This window comes from Chiloscyllium punctatum, chromosome 9 (genome assembly GCF_047496795.1).
Source record: "Chiloscyllium punctatum isolate Juve2018m chromosome 9, sChiPun1.3, whole genome shotgun sequence".
NCBI lineage: Eukaryota > Metazoa > Chordata > Chondrichthyes > Orectolobiformes > Hemiscylliidae > Chiloscyllium > Chiloscyllium punctatum.
In genome coordinates, this window is record NC_092747.1 from 127735519 (window position 1) to 127760922 (window position 25404).

The following is a 25404-nucleotide window of genomic DNA, read 5'->3' on the forward strand; positions in this document are numbered from 1 at the left end:
CCTGTGTTTGTACTATAGTACTTAATCTACATCCTTCACCCTGCCTTCTACATATCCCTGTGTTTGTATGATAGTACTTAAACTTCATCCTTCACCCTGCCTTCTACATATCCCTGTTTTTGTACTATAGTACTTAATCTCCATCCTTCACCCTGCCTTCTTTCTATCCCTTTGTTTGTACTATAGTACTTAAACTACATCCTTCACCCTGCCTTCTATATATCCCTATGTTTGTACTATAGTACTTAATCTACATCCTTCACCTTGCCTTCTAAGTATCCCTGTGATTGTACTATATTACTTAAACTGCATCCTTCACCCTGCCTTCTATATATCCCTGTGTTTGTATGAAAGTACTTAATCTACATCCATCACCCTGCGTTCTATATATCCCTGTGTTTGTACGATAGTACTTAACCTACATCCTTCACCCTGCCTTCTACATATCCATGTGTTTGTATTATATTACTTAAACTGCAGCCTTCACCCTACCTTCTATATATCTCTTTGTACTATAGCACTTAATCTACATCCTTCACCCTGCCAGCCATGTATCCCTGTGTTTGTACTTCAGTACTTAACCTACATCCTTCACCCTGCCTTCTATATATCCCTGTGTTTGTACTATAGCACTTAATCTACATCCTTCACCCTGCCAGCCATGTATCCCTGTGTTTGTACTTCAGTACTTAACCTACATCCTTCACCCTGCCTTCTATATATCCCTGTGTTTGTACTATAGCACTTAATCTACATCCGTCACCCTGCCTTCTATATATCCCTGTGTTTGTACTATAGTACTTAACCTACATCCTTCACCCTGCCTTCTATATATCCCTTTGTTTGTTCTATAGTACTTAATCTACATCCTTCACCCTGCCAGCCATATATCCCTTTGTTTGTACTATAGTACTTAACCTTCATCCTTCACCCTGCCTTCTATATATCCCTGTGTTTGTACTATAGCACTTAATCTACATCCTTAAACTGCCAGCCATATATCCCTTTGTTTGTCCTAAAGTACTTCACCTACATCCTTCTCCCTGCCTTCTATATGTACATATGTTTGCACAACAGAACTTTGCCTTCTACATATCCCTGTGTTTATACTATAGTACTTAATCTACCTTCTTCACCCTGCTTTCTATATATCCCTGTGTTTGTACTGTAGTACTAAAACTACATCGTTCACCCTGCCTTCTGTATATCGCTGTGTTTGTACTATAGTACTGAAACTGCAACCTTCACCTTGCCTTCTAAATATCCCTGTGTTTGTACTATAGTACTTAAACTACATCCTTCACCCTGCCTTCTACATATCCCTGTGTTTGTATGATAGTACTTAAACTTCATCCTTCACCCTGCCTTCTACATATCCCTGTTTTTGTACTATAGTACTTAATCTCCATCCTTCACCCTGCCTTCTTTCTATCCCTTTGTTTGTACTATAGTACTTAAACTACATCCTTCACCCTGCCTTCTATATATCCCTATGTTTGTACTATAGTACTTAATCTACATCCTTCACCTTGCCTTCTAAGTATCCCTGTGATTGTACTATATTACTTAAACTGCATCCTTCACCCTGCCTTCTATATATCCCTGTGTTTGTACGATAGTACTTAACCTACATCCTTCACCCTGCCTTCTACATATCCATGTGTTTGTATTATATTACTTAAACTGCAGCCTTCACCCTACCTTCTATATATCTCTTTGTACTATAGCACTTAATCTATATCCTTCACCCTGCCAGCCATGTATCCCTGTGTTTGTACTTCAGTACTTAACCTACATCCTTCACCCTGCCTTCTATATATCCCTGTGTTTGTACTATAGCACTTAATCTACATCCTTCACCCTGCCAGCCATATATCCCTGTGTTTGTACTATAGCACTTAATCTACATCCTTCACACTGCCAGCCATATATCCCTTTGTTTGTACTATAGTACTTAACCTACATCCTTCACCCTGCCTTCTATATATCCCTGTGTTTGTACTATAGCACTTAATCTACATCCTTCACCCTGCCTTCTATATATCCCTGTGTTTGTTCTATAGTACTTAATCTACATCCTTCACCCTGCCAGCCATATATCCCTTTGTTTGTACTATAGTACTTAACCTTCATCCTTCACCCTGCCTTCTATATATCCCTGTGTTTGTACTATAGCACTTAATCTACATCCTTAAACTGCCAGCCATATATCCCTTTGTTTGTCCTAAAGTACTTCACCTACATCCTTCTCCCTGCCTTCTATATGTACATATGTTTGCACAACAGAACTTTGCCTTCTACATATCCCTGTGTTTATACTATAGTACTTAATCTACCTTCTTCACCCTGCTTTCTATATATCCCTGAGTTTGTACTGTAGTACTAAAACTACATCGTTCACCCTGCCTTCTGTATATCGCTGTGTTTGTACTATAGTACTGAAACTGCAACCTTCACCTTGCCTTCTAAATATCCCTGTGTTTGTACTATAGTACTTAAACTACATCCTTCACCCTGCCTACTATATATCCCTGTGTTTGTACTATAGTACTTAATCTACATCCTTCACCCTGCGTTCTATATATCCCTGTGTTTGTACTATAGTACTTAATCTACCTTCTTCACCCTGCTTTCTATATATCCCTGTGTTTGTACTATAGTACTTAACCTAAATCCTTCTCCCTGCCTTTTCTCTCTCCCTGTGTTTGTACTTTAGTACTTAAACTGCAATCTCAACCTGGCTTCTAATATATCCCTGTGTTTGTAATAAAATACTTAACCTATATCGTTCACCCTGCCTTCTACATATCCCTGTGTTTGTATTATAATTCTTAAACTGCAGCCTTCACCCTGCCCTCTATATATACCTATGTTTGCACAATAGTACTTTGGCTTCTACATATCCCTGTGTTTATACTATAGTACTTAATCTACATTCTTCACCCTGCCTTCTATATATATCTGTGTTTGTACTGTAGTACTTAAACTACATCCTACATCCTGCCTTCTATATATCCCTGTGTTTGTATGAAAATACTTAATCTACCTTCTTCACCCTGCCTTCTATATATCCCTGTGTTTGTATTATAGTACTTAAACTACATCCTTCACCCTGCCTTCTATATATCCCTTTGTTTGTAATATAGTACTTAATCTACATCCTACACCTTGCCTTCTATATATCCCTGTCTTTGTATGAAAGTACTTAATCTACATCCTTCACTCTGCCTTCTAAATATCCCTTTGTTTGTACTATAGTACTTAAACTACATCCTTTACCCTGCATTCTACATATCCCTGTGTTTGTACTATAGTCCTTCAACTACATCCTACACCTTGCCTTCTATATATCCCTGTCATTGTATGAAAGTACTTAATCTACATCCTTCACCCTGCCTTCTATATATCCCTGTCTTTGTACTATAGCACTTAATCTACATCCTTCACCCTGCCAGCCATATATCCCTTTGTTTCTCCTATAGTACTTCACCTACATCCTTCTCCCTGCCTTCTATATGTACATATGTTTGCACAACAGATCTTTGCCTTCTTCTATCCCTGTGTTTATACTATAGTACTTAATCTACCTTCTTCACCCTGCTTTCTATATATCCCTGTGTTTGTACTATAGTACATAACCTACATCCTTCACCCTGCCGTCTATATATCCCTGTGTTTGTACTGTAGTACTAAAACTACATCGTTCACCCTGCCTTCTGTATATCGCTGTGTTTGTACTATAGTACTTAATCTACATCCTTCACCCTGCCTTCTTTCTATCCCTTTGTTTGTACTATAGTACTTAAACTACATCCTTCACCCTGCCTATTATATATCCCTATGTTTGTACTATAGTACTTAATGTACATCCTTCACTCTGCCTTCTGCATATCCCTGTGTTTGTACTATAGTACTTACTCTACATCCTTCACCCTGCCTTCTATATATCCCTGTGTTTGTACTGTAGTACTTAATCTACATCCTTCACCCTGCGTTCTATATATCCCTGTGTTTGTACTATATTACTTAACCTACATCCTTTACCCTGCGTTCTATTTATCCCTGTGTTTGTACTATAGTACTTAATCTACATCCTTCACCCTGCCTTCTATATATCCCTGTGTTTGTATGAAAGTACTTAATCTACATCCTTCACCCTGCGTTCTATATATCCCTGTGTTTGTACTATATTACTTAACCTACATCCTTTACCCTGCGTTCTATTTATCCCTGTGTTTGTACTATAGTACTTAATCTACATCCTTCACTCTGCCTTCTATATTTCCCTGTGTTTGTCCAAAATTTCTTAAACTACTTCCTTCACCCTGCCTTTGATATATCCCTGTGTTTGTATTATAGTACTTAATCTCCATCCTTCACACTGCCTTCTATGTATCCCTTTGTTTGTACTGTGGTACTTAAACTACATCGGTCACCCTGCCTTCTATATATCCCTGTGTTTGTATTATAGTACTTAAACTACATCCTTCAACCTGTCTTCCATATATCCCTGTGTTTGTATTATAGTACTTAATCTCCATCCTTCACACTGCCTTCTATGTATCCCTGTGTTTGTACTATAGTACTTAAACTACATCCTTCACCCTGCCTTCTATAAATCCAAATGTTTGTACTATAGTACTTTGCCTTCTATATATCCCTGTGTTTGTTTTATAATACTTAATTTAGATCCTTCACTCTGCCTTCTGTATATCCCTTTGTTTGTACTATACTACTTAAATTACATCCTTTTCCTGATGAAGGGCTTTCACCCGAAACGTTGATTTCACTGCTCCTTGGATGCTGTCTGAACTGCTGTGGTCTTCCAGCACCACTCATCTAGAATGTTGTTTCCAGCATCTGCAGTCATTGTTTTTATCTTCAAACATCCTTCACCTTGCCTTCTCTATATCCCTGTGCTTGTACTACAGTATTAACCTATATCTTTCACCGTGCCTTCTATATATCCCTGTGTTTGCACTATCATACTTAAACAACATCCTGCGCCCTGCCTTTGATATATCCCTGTGTTTGTATGAAAGTACTTAAACTACATCCTTCACCCTGTCTTCTATATATCCCTGTGTTTGTAGTATAGTACTTAAACTACATCCTTCACCTTGCCTTCTATACATTTTTGGTCTGCTTCTGTTTGACTAGTCCTGCTATTAACAGTCTGTGACCTCATTTTGGGGACATGTGCCCTTCTAAACACAGTGTTTGGTATTGTGTTTGGTATTGCCTTCTATCTTGTATTTTCCCAATCCCTGGACCTTAACGTCCTGTCCATTATTGTGTGCATTCAGCAGCATCTGTCATTCTTTTTCACTGACCTGCTTTGTTCTACTTACAATGGTCAGAATTCTCCATTGGCAAGATATGTGCCTATACTTGATGCTTGGACACTGGCCAATAGCTTAAATGGCAACATCGTTTGGGGAATTTCCAAATGAAATATCTGCAGTCTTGCTCTCTTCTTGGTACTATCCTCCATTCTTCTACATTTGTTCCACTCTGACCATACCTCATAAGCATTCCATAAATCATTATTTTGATAAAATCTTGTCCATTTAACAGCTTGCCCAAGCTTGTCGTCCTTTTTTTTCGAAGACCTCCATTGCTCCTTATCCTATTTCTTTTGTGAGTGAAATATGTTAAGCCTGGACCTTTTTTCCGTGTGTTTGGTGAAGAGGTACCTCAGATTTGCATCACAGCTTCATTCTTTCACTGGTTACAAGACGCAGTTTCAGAAAGCAGGGATGGATAGTCATATCCAGAAACTTTATTATTGACTTTACCATCCTCTGCCTCTACTATTATACACTGAGAACCAACTGCCTTTGGACAGATTTCACATCCACACTTTTATTTCAGTTCATGACCTCCCAAAAAACTAGCTGCTCAAGTTCATAAACAAATTCACACCCGAATACCCCTGATCTAATGTATCCATCACCTTTTCCCTTGTTCCCTGAAGGTTTGAAGGGATGCCTTTGACTTACTGGATGGCAATATCCAGTCAGTGGCTAAGACACAGGTGCTGCAACATGTAGAAAATAGAGGAAAACAAAGGAGGTCACTGTCAAAGAAAGAGACGATTCTGTATATGTATATTAAAATAGTTTGGCTTTAATGCTTTGTAAAAAAATGCTGTTAAATTAAGTTTAATGAATTTCGCTTGCCTCATGAGTTTAATAACATTTGGATTACATGAGAGATAATGGGGCTAATGTTTGGTTTTGAAATTACTAAGCAAGGTTATGCCATTTGAAATCAGTGGAACAAAAGAAAAGTGAGTTCTGTATCAACTGATGTAATTGCTGAACATGCAGCAAGAACAGCTGGATGATCTGTAATTATCACATACAGTTCAAAGAATTATGAAATCTGCTGTAACAGCTTGATGATCTTTTATAACAGCAGGTTGACATATGACAAGGTCTAGATAATCTTCTATAACACCAGCTGCTTGATCCTTCTCCTTTCTCTCTTTTTTGTCTCCCTCCCTCTCTCTGTCTCCTTCTCACTTAGTGATGTGTTGGAAGAAAAGAATGACTGTTGCTGATGTAGAATCTTATCCAATAGCAGGCAGGTTTGCTATGATAACTGTTTCAAACCTATAGATGATCCAACTGGAAAAGCTGCTGTGATGACTGGGTGATTATGGAATGGATAATGGAATGATGTGGAACTGCTGAGGGATACTGAGCATCCTGATTTAAACAAACAGAGCAACTTCACTATGAACTGCCTGGTCTTAACATCTGGCACCACCTTTTATTAAAAATGTGATGATCCACTGTAACAGCTGCTGCACTGAGTCTCAGGAAAATAGTTTCTGGAAAAAGGGAAAAATGCTGATTTTGTGTTCCAATATTGTTTAATTTTCCAAAGGAGATTCTGAAAGTGAATAACTCAGATTACAAATACCCATTTCACCCTTAGCTGCACTAAGGTCTATAAGCTAACAATAAAGATTGTAACATTGTTCCTTTGGGAAGATGTGGAGGTGATATAGAGGCTCATACGTTGGTGCTGCAGTGCACTCTGCTGTTGACTGTTAGGATATGGCTTCATGGTTTGAGAAGAATTTTTAGCCTAGACCTTCTACTAGTTTTAACTAATTAAATAATTATAATGTTTTCACACGGTGGGTGGTGCGTGTACAGAATGAGCTGTCAGAGGAAGTGGTGGAGGCTGATACAATTATAACATTTAAAAGGCATCTGAATCAGAAGGGTTTAAAGGGATATGGGCCAAGTGCTGGCAAATGGGATAGATCAGGTTAGGATATCTGCTTGGAGCAGATGAATTGGATTGCAGGGTCTGTTTCTGTGCTGTAAGATTCTATGACTCTATAAGACTGCAGTTAAAATGATGGCAATTTCAAAATTGAGGCTGACTGTTTTCATTTGGAAAATTGATAACTAACAGACTGTTATTTACCAAATTTGGTGCTCTCATACAACGGAACCATCTTTTCCTTGAAAATAAATGCAAAGAGATTTGTTTGGAAGATGCTATGATCACCTCCTGCTTTCCTTTACCATGCCTCTGCCACTTCATCATCCTGAAAACTCACGGCTTTGCCCCGTGCTGCCTCGAGGGGTACTCCCCTTTGTCTCACTAATGCAGACTTCTCTGCTTTTCCCACGCTGATGTCTCTCAGTCAACAAGACAAGTGCAGATTCCAGAAATGTGAAACAAAGAGAAAACCACAGATAGGTTTGATACTACAGCCAGCACTATCTGTGGATTCTTTGGCACAAAAATGAAGTGTTAGTGATTAGTAACAGACCAGAGCAAAAATATTAGCCTGTCTTTCCTCTCCACAATTTTCGAAACATTCCACACTTCTCATGTTTTCTGCTTATGTACCTTTGTTGCCATTCTGTTTACCAAGCAGCTGGAGGAGAGAAATGAGAAAATAGATTCATACAAATTTCAAAGGTATCCCTCAAAATCTTTGATTTTTCAGTCAAATTGCCTCTTAAACTCTAAAATCCAGATGAGTCTGTTCAGTCCTTTTCTGATAAGACTACCCATCCATTCCAGGAATTAGTCTTGTAACCATTGTTTGAACTGCTTCCCACAGATTGACATCTTTCCTTATATAAGATGACCAACACTGTACACAATACACCTGATGTGGTTTCATTAGTGTCCTGTATAACTGAAGCATAACTTCCCTAACATTATATACAGTTCCCTTTACAATAAATTATCACGGTCAATCAGCTTTCCCAATTACTTCCTGCACCTGCACACTAACCTTTCATGATTCATGCAGAACACCAGATCCCTCTGAATCGTAAAGTTCTACAATCTCTCACTGTTTAGAAAATCTGATTCTTGTTTTACTTATTCTGCCAAAATGGATAATTTCACTTTTTCTGATTTATTGCTGTCACATGTACCGAGATAGAGTGAAAAATGTTTTGCTTGTTGTACAGGCAGATCGTACCATAGAAACTGCATCAGGGTAGCAGAACAGAGTGTGGAATACTGTGCAGCCACAGAGAGGGTGCAGAGAGAGAGAGGTCAACATTAACATTTGAGAGGTCAGTTGAAAAGTCTGATAACAGAGGGGATGAAGCTGTTCATACATACTTGCAAACTTTTATACCTTCTGCCCAACAGATGAATGTGGAAGAGAGTATAACCAGGGTAGGAGGAGCCTTTGATGATGTTGGTTGATTTCATGAGGCAACAGGAAATATAGATTAAATCAATGGATGAAAGGCTGGTTTCTGTGATGGACTGGGCTGTGTTCACCACTCTCTGTAATTCTTGTGCTCTTGGGTTGAACAGTTGCCAGACCAAGCTGTTATGCATCCAGAGAGAATGCTTTCTATGGTGCATCTATAAAAATTGATAAGCACCTTTGTGGACATGCTGAATTTCCTTAGCCTCCTGTGGAAGTAGAGATGTTATTGTACTTTATTATTTTTTGCTCTGATGTGTGTAGATCAGGACAGATTGTTGGTGATCATCACTCCCAGGAACTTGATGCTCTTGACCATCTCCACCTCAGCACCATTATACAGACAGGGGCATGTCCTCCACTTTCTGTAGTCAGTGACCAGCACCATCATTTTAGAATTAGAATCCTTACAGTGTGGAAACAGGCCCTTCGGTCCAACAAGTCCACACTAACCCTCCAAAGAGTAATGCAGCCAGACCCATTCCCCTATCCTATCACCTATATTTATCCCTGACTAATGCCCCTAAATTACACATCTCTGAACACTATGGGTGATTTAGCACGGCCAATTCACCCAACCTGTACATCTTTCGATTATGGGAGGAAACCGGAACATCCCGGTGGAAACCGACGCAGACACGGGGAGAATGTGCAAACTCTGCAGAGACAGTTACCCGAGGCTGGAATCAAACCCAGGTCCCTGGTGCTATGAGGAGCAGTGCTAACCACTGAGCCACTGTGCCACTCTTGTTGACATGATGGAGAGATTGCCACCTTTACATCATGCTGCTTAGCACTCAGTCTCTTTTCTGTGTTCTGTCTAGTCATTGTCTGTGATTTGAACTACAATGTTGGTGTCATCAGTAGACTTGCAAATGGAATTGGGGCAGAATTTGGCTGCACAGTTGAGGAGTACAGTAGGGGGCTGAGTACACAGCCTCTGGGAGCACTGGTCTTGTGAATTATGGTAGAGGAGGTATTTTCATCGATTCTTACTGATCAGAGTCTATGGATCAGGACGTTGAGTGGGGAGCTGAGACCTAGGTCTCAGAGTTAGAGATGAGTTTGTTTGGGATTATGATGTTGAAGGTGAAACTGTACTCAATAAGTAGGAGCCTGATGTTGGTATCCTTGTTATCCCGGGATGAGTGTGGGGCCAGGGAGTTGCTGTCTGTTGTGGACCTGTTGCACTGGTAGATGAATTGTAGTGCATCAGGGCATTCATAAGCTGGAGCTGATGTGGTACATGAGCAGCCTCTGAAAGCGCCAAATAACGATGGAGGTCAGAGCCACTGGGTGGCAGTCTTTGAGGCACAATGCATGATCTTTCTTTGGTACTGGGATGATGATGGTGGTCTTGAAGCAGGAGGGGACTTCAGATTGTAGTAAGGAGAGGGTGAAGATGTTAGTGAATCCTCCCACCAGCTAGTCTGTACAGGGTCTGGGTTTTCTTACAGTACATTCTATTTGCCAGACCTTTGTCCATTTGTGCAAAATACCATATTCTTTTATAGCTTTCTTATGTCTTCTTCACAATTAACTTCCCTATCTTTATCATCAGCAAATGTGCTAACCATACCTTCTGCCTCTTCATCTAAATTATTTATCTGAATTAAATATATTTGAAATCCCTGTTATATCTTGGGGACCCGGGTTCAAGTCCAATCCATTCCAGAGATGTGTCATAATATCTGGGAACAGACTGATTTTAAAAAATGCATCTTGCCAATCTGTTAAAATAAAGAGCCCAATTTCTGCTTCCTGTCAGTTGGCCAATCTTCTAACTATACAAATATACCCTACTACACCCTGAGATCTAACATAGCAATGAGGATTCAACAGCAAAATCAATACATTAAAGGATTAGGGCTGTGAGCATTGCTTTGCCATATTCCTGGTCATTTAATTGTGTGTCGTTAGGTCACATGACTATCACAAGTGGTGCCAAATGATAATTACATAATTATCTGTAATTTGATGATGTGATATACATCCACTGTAAAGGTTAATTCATTTATTTTAGTCAACTGTTAAAGTATAACTGAGGTCTAAATAAAATATTTGACTTTTGAATTTGCAGAGGGATAAATAATACAATATATGAGAACAATCACAGAAAAAGATTTCTGGAAAAGTGATGATTAAATAAAGACCACTTCTGTGATGTTTCAATTATATTGACTGCAATGATGGAAACACAGAGACAAAGTCACTAGCACTGATTCAACAATGAATCTCCAACAGCTAGGGACAAGCTATAATGCTGGCCAGCCAATGATGCCATTTCCCACAAGATAATCAAAAATATGTCAGTTGTCATGAAGGTTCTCATGCATGGCCTTTTGCAATTTACAGCCACCTATAAGAACAGTTAAACAACAAAAAAGTCCAAGTCACTTGATTGACTTAGAGTGTGATTCTCTTCCTTCTATGGAGGTAATGAGAGAAGAGAGAGACAAGTCTCTTGTCTGTTGTCTCTCTGATTACCTACCAGCTGCCTGCATTGCCCCCCCCACTCCCTCACCCCCCCAGTGGGATTGAAAGACACTAGTTTTCTGAATGGGAAACCATGGCAGTCAGCCTAACAGTTTGGGAAGTTCCATTTGCCACAATCTAGGGGCAATCAGAGGCACAGATCGGATGGTGCAAAGTTGAAAGCCATCCCTTGCCTCAAATATCCCTGACCCCATCTCATTGCAGGCCTCCCTCCTCCCTCTGCAACATTCCCAGGAGAGGAAGCCTGGAGAAGTGGAATTTGTGAGCCTGTGATGGTCTGGGTGTCCTGTGTTGTGATCTGTGATCATCTGAGAATCTCACTCATGCTGAGTTAGCAGCTTCTGTGAGCTGGCTGATGGGCTGAGTTTGCCTGGCCGTGAAGCTGGTATGTTGCTGACAGTTTAACACACTTTCACCTACATTTACTGAGAAAATGGAAAACTTCCAGCCCCAGTGTTTATCTCTGTATCCTTGCTACAGGCAGGTGGCTGCTCACTCTCCAAGGAGATGCTGCCTGACTCCCAGAGCAGAGCATATTATACAAGGGAGCGCATCACAGGCTGACAGAACACTTCCGCTCTCTGGTTTGTCACCCCCCACCCCATTGAAGCCTGTCAGATTGTGTGTTGGGAAATTTCAATACCATTGTTATCATTGAATCATGAGCATTCCAATCAAAACTCCAAGCAGGTTAATCGCTTCAAACTTGTGTTTTTTTCAGAACGATTACAAAAAATTATCTATGCAATGCAAAGACTTTGTAGTTGGACTTCTAGACTTGTGCCGGATTACTGAAGAAGTGGAAGCTATTTTGAATGGGACCGTGAAGACCAATCCCAGCATTAACCGAGAGTTTCGCCCGAGTCTTAGCCGACTAAAGTTGGCCATTAAATATGAAGTCAAAAAGGTTTGAAATATTTTTAATATTTCAGTAGGCTGCTATCTTATAAATACTTAATTAAATTTTCACTATAATGATTTTATTTTCTCAGTGTAAGTGGGTTCACTTCTAAATGGAGTTTAATTCAGATAAATGTGAGGTGCTGCATTTTGAGAAAGCAAATCTTAGCAGGACTTATATACTTAATGGTAAGGTCCTAGGGAGTGTTGCTGAACAAAGAGACCTTGGAGTGCAGGTTCATAGCTCCTTGAAAGTGGAGTCGCAGGTAGATAGGATAGTGAAGAAAGCGTTTAGTATGATTTCCTTTATTGGTCAGAGTACTGAGTACAGGAGTTGGGTGGTCATGTTGCGGCTGTACAGGACATTGGTTAGGCCACTGTTGGAATATTGCGGGCAATTCTGGTTTCCTTCCTATTGGAAAGATGTTGTGAAAATTGAAAGGGTTCAGAAAAGATTTACAAGGATGTTGCCAGGGTTGGAGGATTTGAGCTATAGGGAGAGGCTGAACAGGTTGGGACTGTTTTCCCTGGAATGCCGAAGGCTGAGGGGTGACCTTATAGAGGGTTACAAAATTATGAGGGGCATGGATACGATAAATAGGCAAAGTCTTTTCCCTGAGGTCGGGGAGTCCAGAACTAGAGGGCATAGGTTTAGGGTGAGAGGGGAAAGATATAAAAGAGACCCAAGGGGCAACCTTTTCACACAGAGGTTATAAGTGTATGGAATGAGCTGCCATATGATGTGGTGGAGGCTGGTACAATTGCAACATTTAAGAGACATTTGGATGGGTATATGAATAGGAAGGGTTTGGAGGGATATGGGCCGGGTGCTGGCAGGTGGGACTAGATAGGGTTGGGATATCTGGTTGGCATGGACAGGTTGGACTGAAGGGTCTGTTTCCATGCTGTACATCTCTGTGACTCTCTGACTCTAATTGTATGATTTAGGTCAATAACAATTAGACTTTGTTGCGAGAGTTGATCAAAAGAGATTACTTTATTCAGACTAGCTACAAACCATGTTAGGTACATGTCATAGTGTCTTGCACCTTGAAACCTTCGGCCCATCATGTCTATACTGATCAACAAACATCAAACTACACTCGTCCCGTTTACCTACATTTGATCCATAGTCTATTATGTCATTGCATTTTAAGTGCCCATCCAAATGCTTCTTAAATGTTGCCAGAATACCTGCCTCCACCACCTCATCAAGCAGCACGTTCTGTACTTCTACCACCCTCAGGGTGAAAACCCTGTTTCTCCTATCTCCTTAAGACTACATTCTCCTCATCTTAAACTTATCCCTTTGGTCATAAAGACAACAGCCATGGGGAAAAAAAATTCTCATGATCTATTCTTTCTCTGCCTCAATCAGATCCCCCTTCTGTCTCTTCTGCTCCAGGAAAAACAAACCCAGTCCATCTAGTCTCTCCTTATAACTGTGACTTTCCATCCCAGGAAGTATCCTGGTGAATTTCCTCTGGACTGTCCCCAGTGGGGTGGGGTGGGGGGGTGTTAGTTTATTAGTTGTATTGCCCTTGTAGTCAAAAATCGATACGCCTATGCCACACGGCTGCTGTAAAATATTCTACTACATGAGCGTAATAATGAGTGAAAATCATTATTGGCTGGAGGTAATGTAAGGGAAGTTGTAGCATGTTGGTAATGTCACTGGATTCATAATCTAAAACACCAGGCTGATGTTTAGATGATCCAGGTTCAAATCCCACCATGGCAGATGGTGAAATGTGAGTTCCATAAAAGCTGGAATAAAAAGCTAGCAACTAATGGTAACTATGTTAATATTTGCAATACCCCATCTGCTTCACTAATATCCTTTGTGAAAAGGTATCTATTGTCCTTACCTGGTCTGCCTGACATGTGATGTCCTGCAATGGCAAACTCTTAACTTGTTGCCCTAGTCAGTGATGCCTGCAGCCCAGAAAGAATTCAGCTTCAATGAGAGAACAGAATGTTTGCTCACTCTCTCTCCAAGGATGCTCCCTGAGCCACTGTCATCTCCAAACACATAAGCATGTGTGCAGTAACTTGATAGGTTGATACCTATTCTTTCGGTAGTCTCTTGTATTCTTATTAATTGGAAAATACAATAAAATTTGATTATGGATTTGAATATGTTATTGGGACAGAATTTATGTCTTTAACGACTGCAAAATTGTCAGCATTCACTGTCATTACTGAGAATCTTGCAGCAACTTTGTCATTCAAACATGCACAGTTAAATTGTAGAAATTCAGAAGCTGCTGTTAGTGATAACTTGCAGGCTTCACGGGTACAATCAGCACTGAATCCATTATTTATTGTGAACTTCAATTTTTTCACACTATTTCAAACTATAAAAATTAATGAAAATGTTAAGCTTTGATGAATGAGGTACAGTTGAATAGTTATGGTGCAAATGAGGTCATAATTACTCCATACAAGCCACCTAACTCTGAATGAACCTAAATTTAACTGCCTGGAATGCCATTCCTATCATTTTATAATAAAAAAATTCCCTTGCTTTTGAATAATGGAAACTTTTTTTTGAAAGTTTAAGATATCACCTATAGTTTACACAATGTTGATGTCCCAATCTATCAAATGACAATCAAAATTCAAGATGGCGGCAGAGAGAAACGGTTCCAGAAGGAAACGTTAGAAATTGGTGTTTGTGACAAACTATCGATTTACAGTAAAACCCTTGCAAATTGCCTGCAGGTTTTTGTTTTGCTGCCTTATTTAATGTACGGATTAGGGTCTTCTGAACAGTTTAATGAAGATAGTTTGGATAGACTGGGTTTGTTCCCATTGGAGATTAGAAGAGTGAGGGGGGACAGGATTTAAGTCTATTGGATCCTGATTAGTATCGACAAGGTGATCATGGAAAGAATGTTCCCTCTTATGGGAAAAAACAGAGTTGTGGGGCACTTTTAAAATTAGAGGTCATCCTTTCAGGACAGAGATGAGGAGATTTCTTTTTCCTCTGGGGGATGTGTGACTTTGGAATTCTCTGCCTCCGAAAGTGATCAGGGAGGGTTTATTGATTACTTTTAAGAAAGAAGTGGTTAGGTTCTTTTTAGGCAACAGATCAACGAATTGGGAATGTGGATTCTGAAACACAAACACGTCAACTATTATTGAATGGAAGATCAAGCCCAAAGGGCTGATTGGTCTATATTGATTGCTATTTTGTACATTCATGCATTGTGGAAGAAGGAGATTTGATCTGTCATGAGCAGACAGGCTTTCTGGAAGAGCACCTCAGCCCGATCAATGACCTGGCCTTTCCCCAGAGCAGTGCAATTTCTTTCTCAACAGGTTACTTATTTCTTTTTGAAATCCATGGGGTGCATCCATACCAGCCATAGTTTTGAGATGGTGCTTTCTAGATCCTAACTACTCCAGCTCTCAGAAAAGCTCTTCTGAAAAAGGATCACTGGACCCAAAATGTTAACGCTGTTTCTCTGTTCACAGCTGTTGCCAGATCTGCTGAGTTTCTCCAACATCTCTGTCTATTTAATCTGTCACATCCCCTCATAATGTTTTAAATCCACTGCCAGACTTTCCCTCAATCTTCTCTTTAAGGTGAAACAACGACAGCTTCTCAAATATCTTCTTCAATGAAGTTCCCTGTTCCCTGAAAGTATTTTCATGAATCTTTCGATTATTTTCTGTTTAAAAGTTTTCATTATTGGGGTCCCCAATCAGCAGGTCATGTCCGGCTAAGATGGGCTATTCATATACGTGTTGGTGAAATCTGGTTATTGATGTTGGTGAAATCTGGAGATTAATCTGGGATGTTGATACAATTAAAGCAGAAACTCAAGTTAAATACCAGAAGCAATGCAATGAGGCATTTACATGGTCCTCAATTCAAAGAGAAGGTCATTCTTGATTCTTTTGCCCTGGAGCTATTGAGGCAGACTCTGGAATGAAGCAGATTGAACTTCTCTATCACATGCACAGTTTCAGGTGCAGCCAGCCATTCTAATGACAGATACCTGCAATGAGATGGCATGTTTGAGAGCCTGCAGTGTGGAACACTGAGTTAGAAATTAGACCAGGTCAGAACAAATCTGATTTTGGATAGAACTGATGTACCCATGTAGATCTGGTCCCAGCACACCTTGGAAGTCAGAGACAAGGATTCTTTTGGAGGTGGGGAGCATCCAATATCCTTTGCAGGTAGGGGTCACAGATCCTTTACTGGAGGGACAATCAGGAACCTTTGGGAAGCTCAACACTATCCAGGACAAAGCAGCCTGCTTGATTGGCACCGCATCCACTATCTTTCAGTGACACAACGTGGCAACAGGGTGTCTCATTTGCAAAATGCTCTGGAACAACTCCCCAGCAGCTAACTCTCAAACAGCACCTTCCAAATTGTGACCTTTATCACTAAAAGGACAAGGACAGCAGATACATGGGAACACCACTTCCCCTCCAAGCCAGACACCATCCTGACTTGGAACTAGATCATGGTTTTTTCACTGTCATGGTGTAAACTCCTGGAACTCAGCGCTCTGGGTGTGCATAGCTAGCGATGCTTACAACCCATGAGTGAATTTTAAACATCATAGAACCACACAGTATAGAGGAGGCCCTTTGGTCCATCAAACCTATACTGTCAAAAGTACACTGCTACCTACTCTAGTCCCATTTTCCCACTAGGTCCATAGCCTTGAATATTATGATGTTTGCTGTGCTCATCTATTTGTTAAAGGTTGTGAGGTTTCCTTCTTCAACTCCCCTCCCAGGCAGTGCATTCCAGGCCCCCATTACCCATGAGTGAAAAGGTTTTCCCTCAAATCTCCTCAAAACCTCTTGAATTTCATTTTTAAAATTATGCCCCTGTACTGACTAAGGGGAACAGCTGCTTTCTATTCACCCTGTCCATGCCCCTCATAATCAGGTCTCCCCCTCAACCTTCTCTGCTCCAAAGAAAACAGCCCAAGCTCCTGCAGCTTCCCTTCATCGTTGAAATATTCCATCCCATGCAGCATCCTGGTGAATCTCCTCTGCATTCCGACCGGTGCAATCCCATCCTTCCTATAATGTGGGGACCAGACCGGCACACAGTATTCCAGCTGTGCCCTAATCAAAGTTTTGTACAGCTCCTCCCGGTTTTTATAATCTCTGCATGACTGATAAAGGCATGTGTCCTGTATGCCTTCCTAATTCTGCTATTAACTTGCCCTATCTCCTTTAGGGATCTGTGGAAAAGCTTCCCCAGATCCCTGTGTTCCTCTAATCTTCCTAGTGTCCTGCCATTCATTGTTTTTATTCCTGATGAAGGGCTTTTGCTCGAAACATCGATTTTACTGCTCCTTGGATGCTGCCTGAACTGCTGTGCTCTTCCAGCACCACTAATCCAGAATTCATTGCTTATTCCCTCGTCTTGTTACTTCTTCCAAAGTACTTCACCTGACATTCTTCAGGGTTAAATTCCATCTGCCACTAATCTCTCAATCTGACCAATCCTCCTGTAACTGAACACTTTCTTCCTGAACACTTGTCAACTGCCCAGCTAATCTTTGTGTCATCCACTATTCTCCCCTGCATCGTTTATGAATATCCCAAACACTAGGGGACCCAGCACTGACCTCTGTGGTACACCAATGCACTCCAGGCTCCAGTCACACAAACAGCCTTTTACCATCACCTTCTGTCTCCTGTCGCTGAGGCAATTTTGGATCCATCTTGCCAAGTTACCCTGGATCCCATAGCTTCTACCTTCTTTATCAGCTTTCCTTGTGGGACCTTGTTAAAAGCCTTACTGAAATCATATAAACTATATCAACTACCCTATCTCATCCAAACACTTGGTCACCTCCTCAAAACCCCACCAGATTTGTATGACATGACCTCCCTTTGACAAAACCATGCTTTGCTCATCTGTTTACTACCAGCTGAAACAGTAAGTAAGGAAGAGTTCAGTCAGAGACAGGACATGCTTACAATTGCATAGCTATACCACAGTGCATTGCAATTAAATTTCAAGTAATTAATCAAAAAAGGTTTGAAATTATATCAAATGGTAATTTAATGGCTGGATTTTGAAAACCTGATCACTTTTTTTTGTTTGTTACTGAAATCTGTTATAAAGGAGTTGGTAACTTGAAAACATATCAACAAAGTTCCTCATTTAAATTTATTTAAATGATAAATATACCTTTTTAATGACTTTTGTTCTTATATCATTAATATGTTTATCAACATTTGAGAGTATTACATTAGAAATGTCATGTAAATATCAAATTTCTTCAGTTTCATTCATTACTTCTATTTTGCTTTCTAACTTACAAATTGTGACTTTTCCTCTGTTCAGTTTGTGGCTCATCCAAACTGTCAGCAGCAGCTTCTATCTATTTGGTATGAAAATCTCTCAGGACTACGGCAGCAGTCAATAGCAATCAAGTTCCTGGTCGTGCTTGCTGTAGCCATTGGTCTCCCGTTTCTGGCCTTGTCCTATTGGATTGCACCTTGCAGTAAGGTTGGCCATTTTCAACTTTAAAGTTAATTTTCAGATTGTGGAGGCAAAACCAAATAGTTGAGTGCAAATATTCTAATCTTATTTCCAAGCGAGTAAATTGTGCTGTGGAGTTACTCGTTCAAATCCCTTTCTCCACTTTTGCATGATGGGTGACTCGATCGTTGTAGGTCTATAATTCTGGGTGAAATGCAATGCTGCTTAACTTTGATACTTCTATCACACCACTGTTTTTTTCTTATTTAAATAGTTGCAAATGTATTTCACAGCTGTTGTTAATTTTATTCGGTTGATCTTAATAACTGAGAGGTAATTAGTGCAGCATTAATTTATTGATTCTATCTCATCTTTCTAATTGTTCCACATATTTCCTACTGCCTTCTCCCGTCAATGTTAAGAAAAAGACATCAAGCATTTCCTATCTGTGGTGTGTGCTTTGTAGCAATTCCAGTTTTTGCAGGTTTGACCTTAACTTCCAACAATTGAAAGCTTCAAACTGTATTTGATTCATGACATTGGATATTTGTGGTTTTTCCTCAACTCCAATTTGTGGTTGCAATAGTTATCTTGAAAAATCACATCTTGATCTAGCGATACAAGTTACAGTTACAAACGAATGATGCAATAAAATACATCAGTGGATATAGGTCAGACTATAAAGTATACGTCTCACTGCAAGGACACCCATGGAGGTCAGTAAGTGAGACTAATTCTGGCACAAATAAGAGCTTGTAAAAACGGAGAGATTTGCTCGTAAAAGCAAAATGCTTTGAGGGGATCAATGAGTAAAATTAAATCCAGTAATACATAATCACAATGGCAAATATTTTCTGGGAATCTCACAATTTTTAAAATTGAGATCTTCTGTCTTTTTAATTTTTTTTAACAAGGATGATAAAGAATGCTGTAATCTATAAATTTGTTTTGTGGTCTTACAGCTGGGGAGGATCTTGCGTGCACCATTTATGAAATTTGTCGCCCATGGAGCTTCTTTCACTGTTTTTCTTGGCCTGCTGATTATGAATGCAGCTGACAGGTTTGAAGGCACCAAACTCCTGCCAAATGAATCAACGACTGATCACCCCAGACAGCTCTTCAGAATGAAAACAACTGGCTTCACATGGATGGAACTTTTAATAGTTTCCTGGGTAGTAGGTAAGTATTCATTATGATTTTCAATTTAGCGCATCATAACGTAACACATTTGAACTTTATTGATGAAGCGTTTTAATACAAGCTGAGCAACCTCACCTCAGAATCTCTACTGTGTGAAAACAGGTCCTTTAGCCGAACAAGTCCACACCGACCCTCCGAAGAGCTAGACTTATTCCCCATTACTCTACATTTACCCCTCCAGATTAGAGTGGTGCTGGAAAAGCACAGCAGGTCAGGCAGCATCCGAGGAGCAGCAAAATCGACGTTTCGGGCAAAAGCCCTTCATCAGCTTTTCCAGCACCACTCTAATCTAGAGTCTGGTTTCCAGTATCAGCAGTCATTGTTTTTACCTCTACATTTACCCCTGACTAAAGCACCTAAACTATACATCCCTGAACACTATGGATAATTTAGTATGGCCAATTCACATAACCTGCACATCTTTAGACTGTGGGAAGAAACCCATGCAGACACGGGGAGAATGTGCAAACTCCACACAGTTGCCTGAAGGTGGAATCGAACCCAGGACGCTGGTGCTGTGAGGCAGCAGTGCTAACCACTGAGCCACCAGTAAAAAGCAACTTTTTCCTGGGAATATGTGTGATGCAGATTGAACAGCAATTTGCATAGTAACAGAAGAACCTGCATTATCAGACATATCTGCAGAGTTGGCTTAAGCTGCCAAACAAAGATTGCTTTATTAAGTGAAGGCTAAATAAATTATTGTGTATGATTACACCAATACGTATGAGTGTCTGATCTAGTTTCTTGGGTTAAGTAGTAATACCAGCTTGATCTGGGGCGAGAACAGGCCTAATGGTATTTTCACTGGACTGTTAATGCACAGATCCAGGTAATGTTCTGGGGAGCTGGGGTTGAATCCTCCCACAGCAGAGGATGGATTTGAATTGAATAGATATCTGGAATTAAGAATCTAATGATGACCATGAATCCATTGCTGATTGTCAGAAAAGTCCATCTAGTTCACTAATGCCCTTCAGGGAAAGAACCTGCCATCCTTACCTGGTCTGTCATATATCTGACTCCAGATCCACAGTAATGTGATTGACTCTTAACTCTGGGCAATTAGAGATGCCCCCATCCCATGACTAAATTAAAATAACCCCATATACTTTAGTCAATGTAACGTACACCACAAAACCTAGATTTTCGTTGAGACAGGTGTCTTGAAGTTTATGAACAATTCTTTACACTGTAGGTAGACCTCAGACATAATCTGAATTCTATGCTTACTGAGGCTATAGGTATGTTACACGATTATAACACAATGTGATTGTCTACAATTGCTTCATTCCACTGATAACTAAAGGTGAGGTGAAACCTTCACAAAGGAATGTCAGATATCATGACATTGTAACTAAAGTCTTATATATACTTAAAGGCCTTTTTGGGATCAATGCAATAATACAGCAATACAAAGAAGATGCAGTTAATGAACAACAGCAAATTGAACTTGTATTGTTTTAACTTTGGAAAAGGTCTTGAGGTACCTGATAAAATTGGGATGAGATAAAAATGGATATTGAGAAATGCAGGACTTTGCTGTGGTTGTTAACAAGCTCATTTAATGTGGGTCTTTAAGGAAGAGAGTGAGTGGAGAGTGATGGTGGAGGAAATCAGCGAGTTTAAGTCCCAGCTGAGTTCACTGGACGAATGTACGGGAGGCCAGAGCTGGAGAAGTATCAAGTTCTTGGAGGACAAATAATAAAACTAAATGTTTAGGAGCTGAGTTTAATTAAAGCATCACTCATTGCACTTACTCTGCTGGACAATACACTTCCAGTCCATTTTGGTTTTCATTGTCTGAAAGTCATAAACCAGACCCCTTTGTGACCTGTCACCTGGAAAGAGGAGGAGATGGAGCTGCATTAATGCCTCCTGTGTTACTGCAGCACAGAGGGGAATATAGCAGCTGAGAAACCTTGTGGTTGCCTCAGTGGAATCATAGAGTCACAGAGGTGTACAGCATGGAAACAGACTCTTCAGTCCAACCCATCCATGCCAACCAGATATCTCAACCCAATCTAGTCCCACTTGCCAGCACCCGGCCCATATCCCTCCAAACCCTTCCTATTCATATATCCAACCAAATGCCTCTTAAATGTTGCAATTGTACCAGCCTCCACCACATCCTTTGGCAGCTCATTCCATACACGTATCACCCTCTGTGCGAAAACGTTGCCCCTTAGGTCTCTTTTATATCTTTCCCCTCTCACCCTAAACCTATGCCCTCTAGTTCTGGACTCCCCGACCCCAGAGAAAAGACTTTGTCTATTTATCCTAGCCATGCCCCTCATAATTTTATAAACCTCTGTAAGGTCACCCCTCGGCCTCCGTTGCTCCAGGGAAAACAGCCCCAGCCTGTTCAGCCTCTCCCTGTAGCTCAAATCCTCCAACCCTGGCAACGTCCTTGTAAATCTTTTCTGAACCATTTCAAGTTTCACAACATCTTTCTGATAGGAAGGAGACCAGAATTGCATGCATTATTCCAACAGTGGCCTAACCAATGTCCTGTACAGCCTCAACATGACCTCCCAACTACTGTACTCAATACTCTGACCAATAAAGGAAAACATACCAAACGCCTTCTTCACTATCCTATCTACCTGTGACTCCACTTTCAAGGAGCTAGGAACCTGCACTCCAAGGTCTCTTTGTTCAGCAACACTCCCTAGGACCTTACCATTAAGTGTATAAGTCCTGCTAAGATTTGCTTTCCCAAAATGCAACAATTCACATTTATCTGAATTAAACTCCATCTGCCACCTCTCAGTCCATTGGCCCATCTGGTCCAGATCCTGTTGTAATCTGAGTCAACCCTCTTCACTGTCCACTGCACCTCCAATTTTGGTGTCATCTTCAAACTTACTAACTGTACCTCTTATGCTCGCATCCAAATCATTTATGTAAATGACAAAAAGTAGAGGACCCAGCACCGATCCTTGTGGCACTCCACTGGTCACAGGCCTCCAGTCTGAAAAACAACTCTCCACCACCACCCTCTGTCTTCTACCTTTGAGCCAGTTCTGTATCCAAATTTCTAGTTCTCCCTGTATTCCATGAGATCTAGCCTGGCTAATCAGTCTCCCATGGGGAATCTTGTCGAACGTCTTACTGAAGTCCATATAGATCACATCGACTGCTCTGCCCTCATCAATCTTCTTTGTTACTTCTTCAAAACACTCAATCAAGTTTGTGAGACATGATTTCCCATGCACAAAGCCACGTTGACTATCCCTAATCAGTCCTTGCCTTTCCAAATACATGTACATCCTGTCCCTCAGGATTCCCTCCAACAACTTGCCCACCACCGAGGTCAGGCTCACCGGTCTATAGTTCTCCTGGCGTGTCTTTACTGCCCTTCTTAAACAGTGGCACCACGTTTGTCAACCTCCAGTCTTCCGGCACCTCACCTGTGACTATCAATGATACAAATATCTCAGCAAGAGGCCCAGTAATCACTTCTCTAGCTTCCCACAGAGTTCTCGGGCATACCTGATCAGGTCCTGGGGATTTATCCACCTTTAACTGTTTCAAGGCATCCAGCACTTCCTCCTCTGTAATCTGGACATTTTGCAAGATGTCACCATCTATTTCCCTACAGTCTATATCTTCCATATCCTTTTCCACAGTAAATATTGATGCAAAATATTCATTTAGTATCTCCCCCATTTTTTGTGGCTCCACACAAAGGCCACCTTGCTGATCTTTGAGGGACACTATTCTCTCCCTAGTTACCCTTTTGTCCTTAATGTATTTGTAAAAACCCTTTGGATTCTCCTTAATTCTATTTTCCAAAGCTATCTCATGTCCCCGTTTTGCCCCCCTGATTTCCCTCTTAAGTATACTCCTACTTCCTTTATACTCTTCTAGAACCCTGCCTGTTAATCTCGGTGTTGGGGCAATGGTTTGATTCTGTTGGTTCTCTCCTCTGCCTGTTAGCAGTGTCAGTGTTCTAATAAAGCTTTCATTTAAATACCTGCAAAGATTAATTAAATTAATAAATCAGTGTCCTCTGCCTGATTAGAGCTCTTTAGCAGAGATTCAACTTCATCCAACTGCTGGATTTGGAATCTCTTGCAAGTTCTGATTGCAGCATTGGGGTATTATGTAATTCCTAAGGACTTACATTGTGTGTTCCTGCAGCAATGATTAGGAAATGATGGCTCTTTCATTCTCTCTGACAAACTTTACGTGAGGGTTACAAATTTGGGGTGACCAAACAAGAAGGAGTTCTGTGGCTAGAGTTGAAGTGAGGAAGTTGATGATCTAGTATTAGCTGGATGCTGGAGAGCTGGCAGCAGTGGGACTTTGTCTAGTCAATAGGTATGCCACATAGATCTGAAATGTCCCAATGCAGCCTTTGTTTGTATTGAATTATCTGACCTCAGTATGTTCAGTCTCCATTTGACCAGTTTATCCTTTCCCTTATTGGCTATTGCACCATTAACTGCTTGGGATGAGAGCTCTGCCTCCCAATGGGGAAGAAGTCCCACCTCAAAGAGTTACTAGCCAATCAAATGGGTGGCAACTTTCTCATTTTTAGCAGCAACATTTGGAAAGGTAGCTCTTTTTGGAATATGAAGCAAACCCCAGAACGAGGAACTTTGCATCAGGAAAACTATGTATCGCTGAGATTTTGCAGAATCTAGCCTTGCATGGTCCTGTGAAGGTGGTGGGAGACCTTGAATTGGGAGGCCCATTGGAAGAATGGGGAGGGAGGGCAGTCTCTGTTGGGGACAGAGTGCCTCAGCAAGAGGAAAGAATTCAGTTGCCCCAAAGGCGCATAGGCCTTCCCTGTCTCAGGAACAATATCAACAGAAGTGGGTAGAATGGGCAGGAGAACAATGTCATGGCATCTCTACTACAGAGGCAAAAGTGAGGACTGCAGATGCTGGAGATTAGAGTTGAGAGAGTGGTGCTGGAAAAGCATAGCAGGTCAGGCAGCATCCAAGGAGCAGGAGAATCGACGTTTCGGACAAAAGCCCTTTGTCAGGAATTCCTAATGAAGGGCTTTTTCTGAAATGTCAATTCTCCTGCTCCTCAGATACTGCCTGACCTGCTGTGCTTTTCCAGCACCACTTTCTCAACTCTACCACAGAATCCACTTTTATCACTACCCCCACCTGCCAACCCACTCCCAAGGAGCTTCATAAAGTTCTGCTTGTGATCCATGCAATTAAGTAGCCTGCTAATGCCTGTTATAATGGCTCACTCAGGAATTTTGGATAGTTGGAGACCTGGATGGTGGGAGATTTTCAACAAAATCAGAAATCTGCATTCTCCAGTGAGGGAGACAAGACATGACAAGGTTGATAAAATGTTTGAAATCTTCCTTGATAAACCATAACTGTGCACCCTCATTAGCTTTCCCAGTCATTGTGTGAAATGGTTGTTGTTTCGGATGAAGAATAGAATGCTGAAAGAAATAATTGTCTCACATTGTGATAAATCTGGGTGTTAATTCCCTACTGTTAAAGTCCTGTAGGTGCCGCTGCTGTGCAGCAAATCAGCAAGACCTTGACCTGGTTTCAGACTGTTAAACTAATATTAATTACATTTCACAAATTCAGTTCAGTCAAGAGAAATTTGTAAAATGTGAAGCTGAATTACTCTGAGATTAAAGGCCCTT

General features: G+C 40.7%; 1 protein-coding gene across 1 annotated transcript in view; it reads left to right on the forward strand.

The window, feature by feature from the left end:
• Positions 1–25404, forward strand: part of LOC140481688 (short transient receptor potential channel 6-like) — a 131292-nt gene that overhangs the window by 48929 nt on the left and 56959 nt on the right. The window contains exons 4-6 of the mRNA XM_072578260.1: positions 11922–12107; positions 18435–18599; positions 19535–19751. Of these exons, the coding sequence (XP_072434361.1) occupies positions 11922–12107; positions 18435–18599; positions 19535–19751 (568 nt within the window). The remainder of the gene's footprint in view (positions 1–11921; positions 12108–18434; positions 18600–19534; positions 19752–25404) is intronic.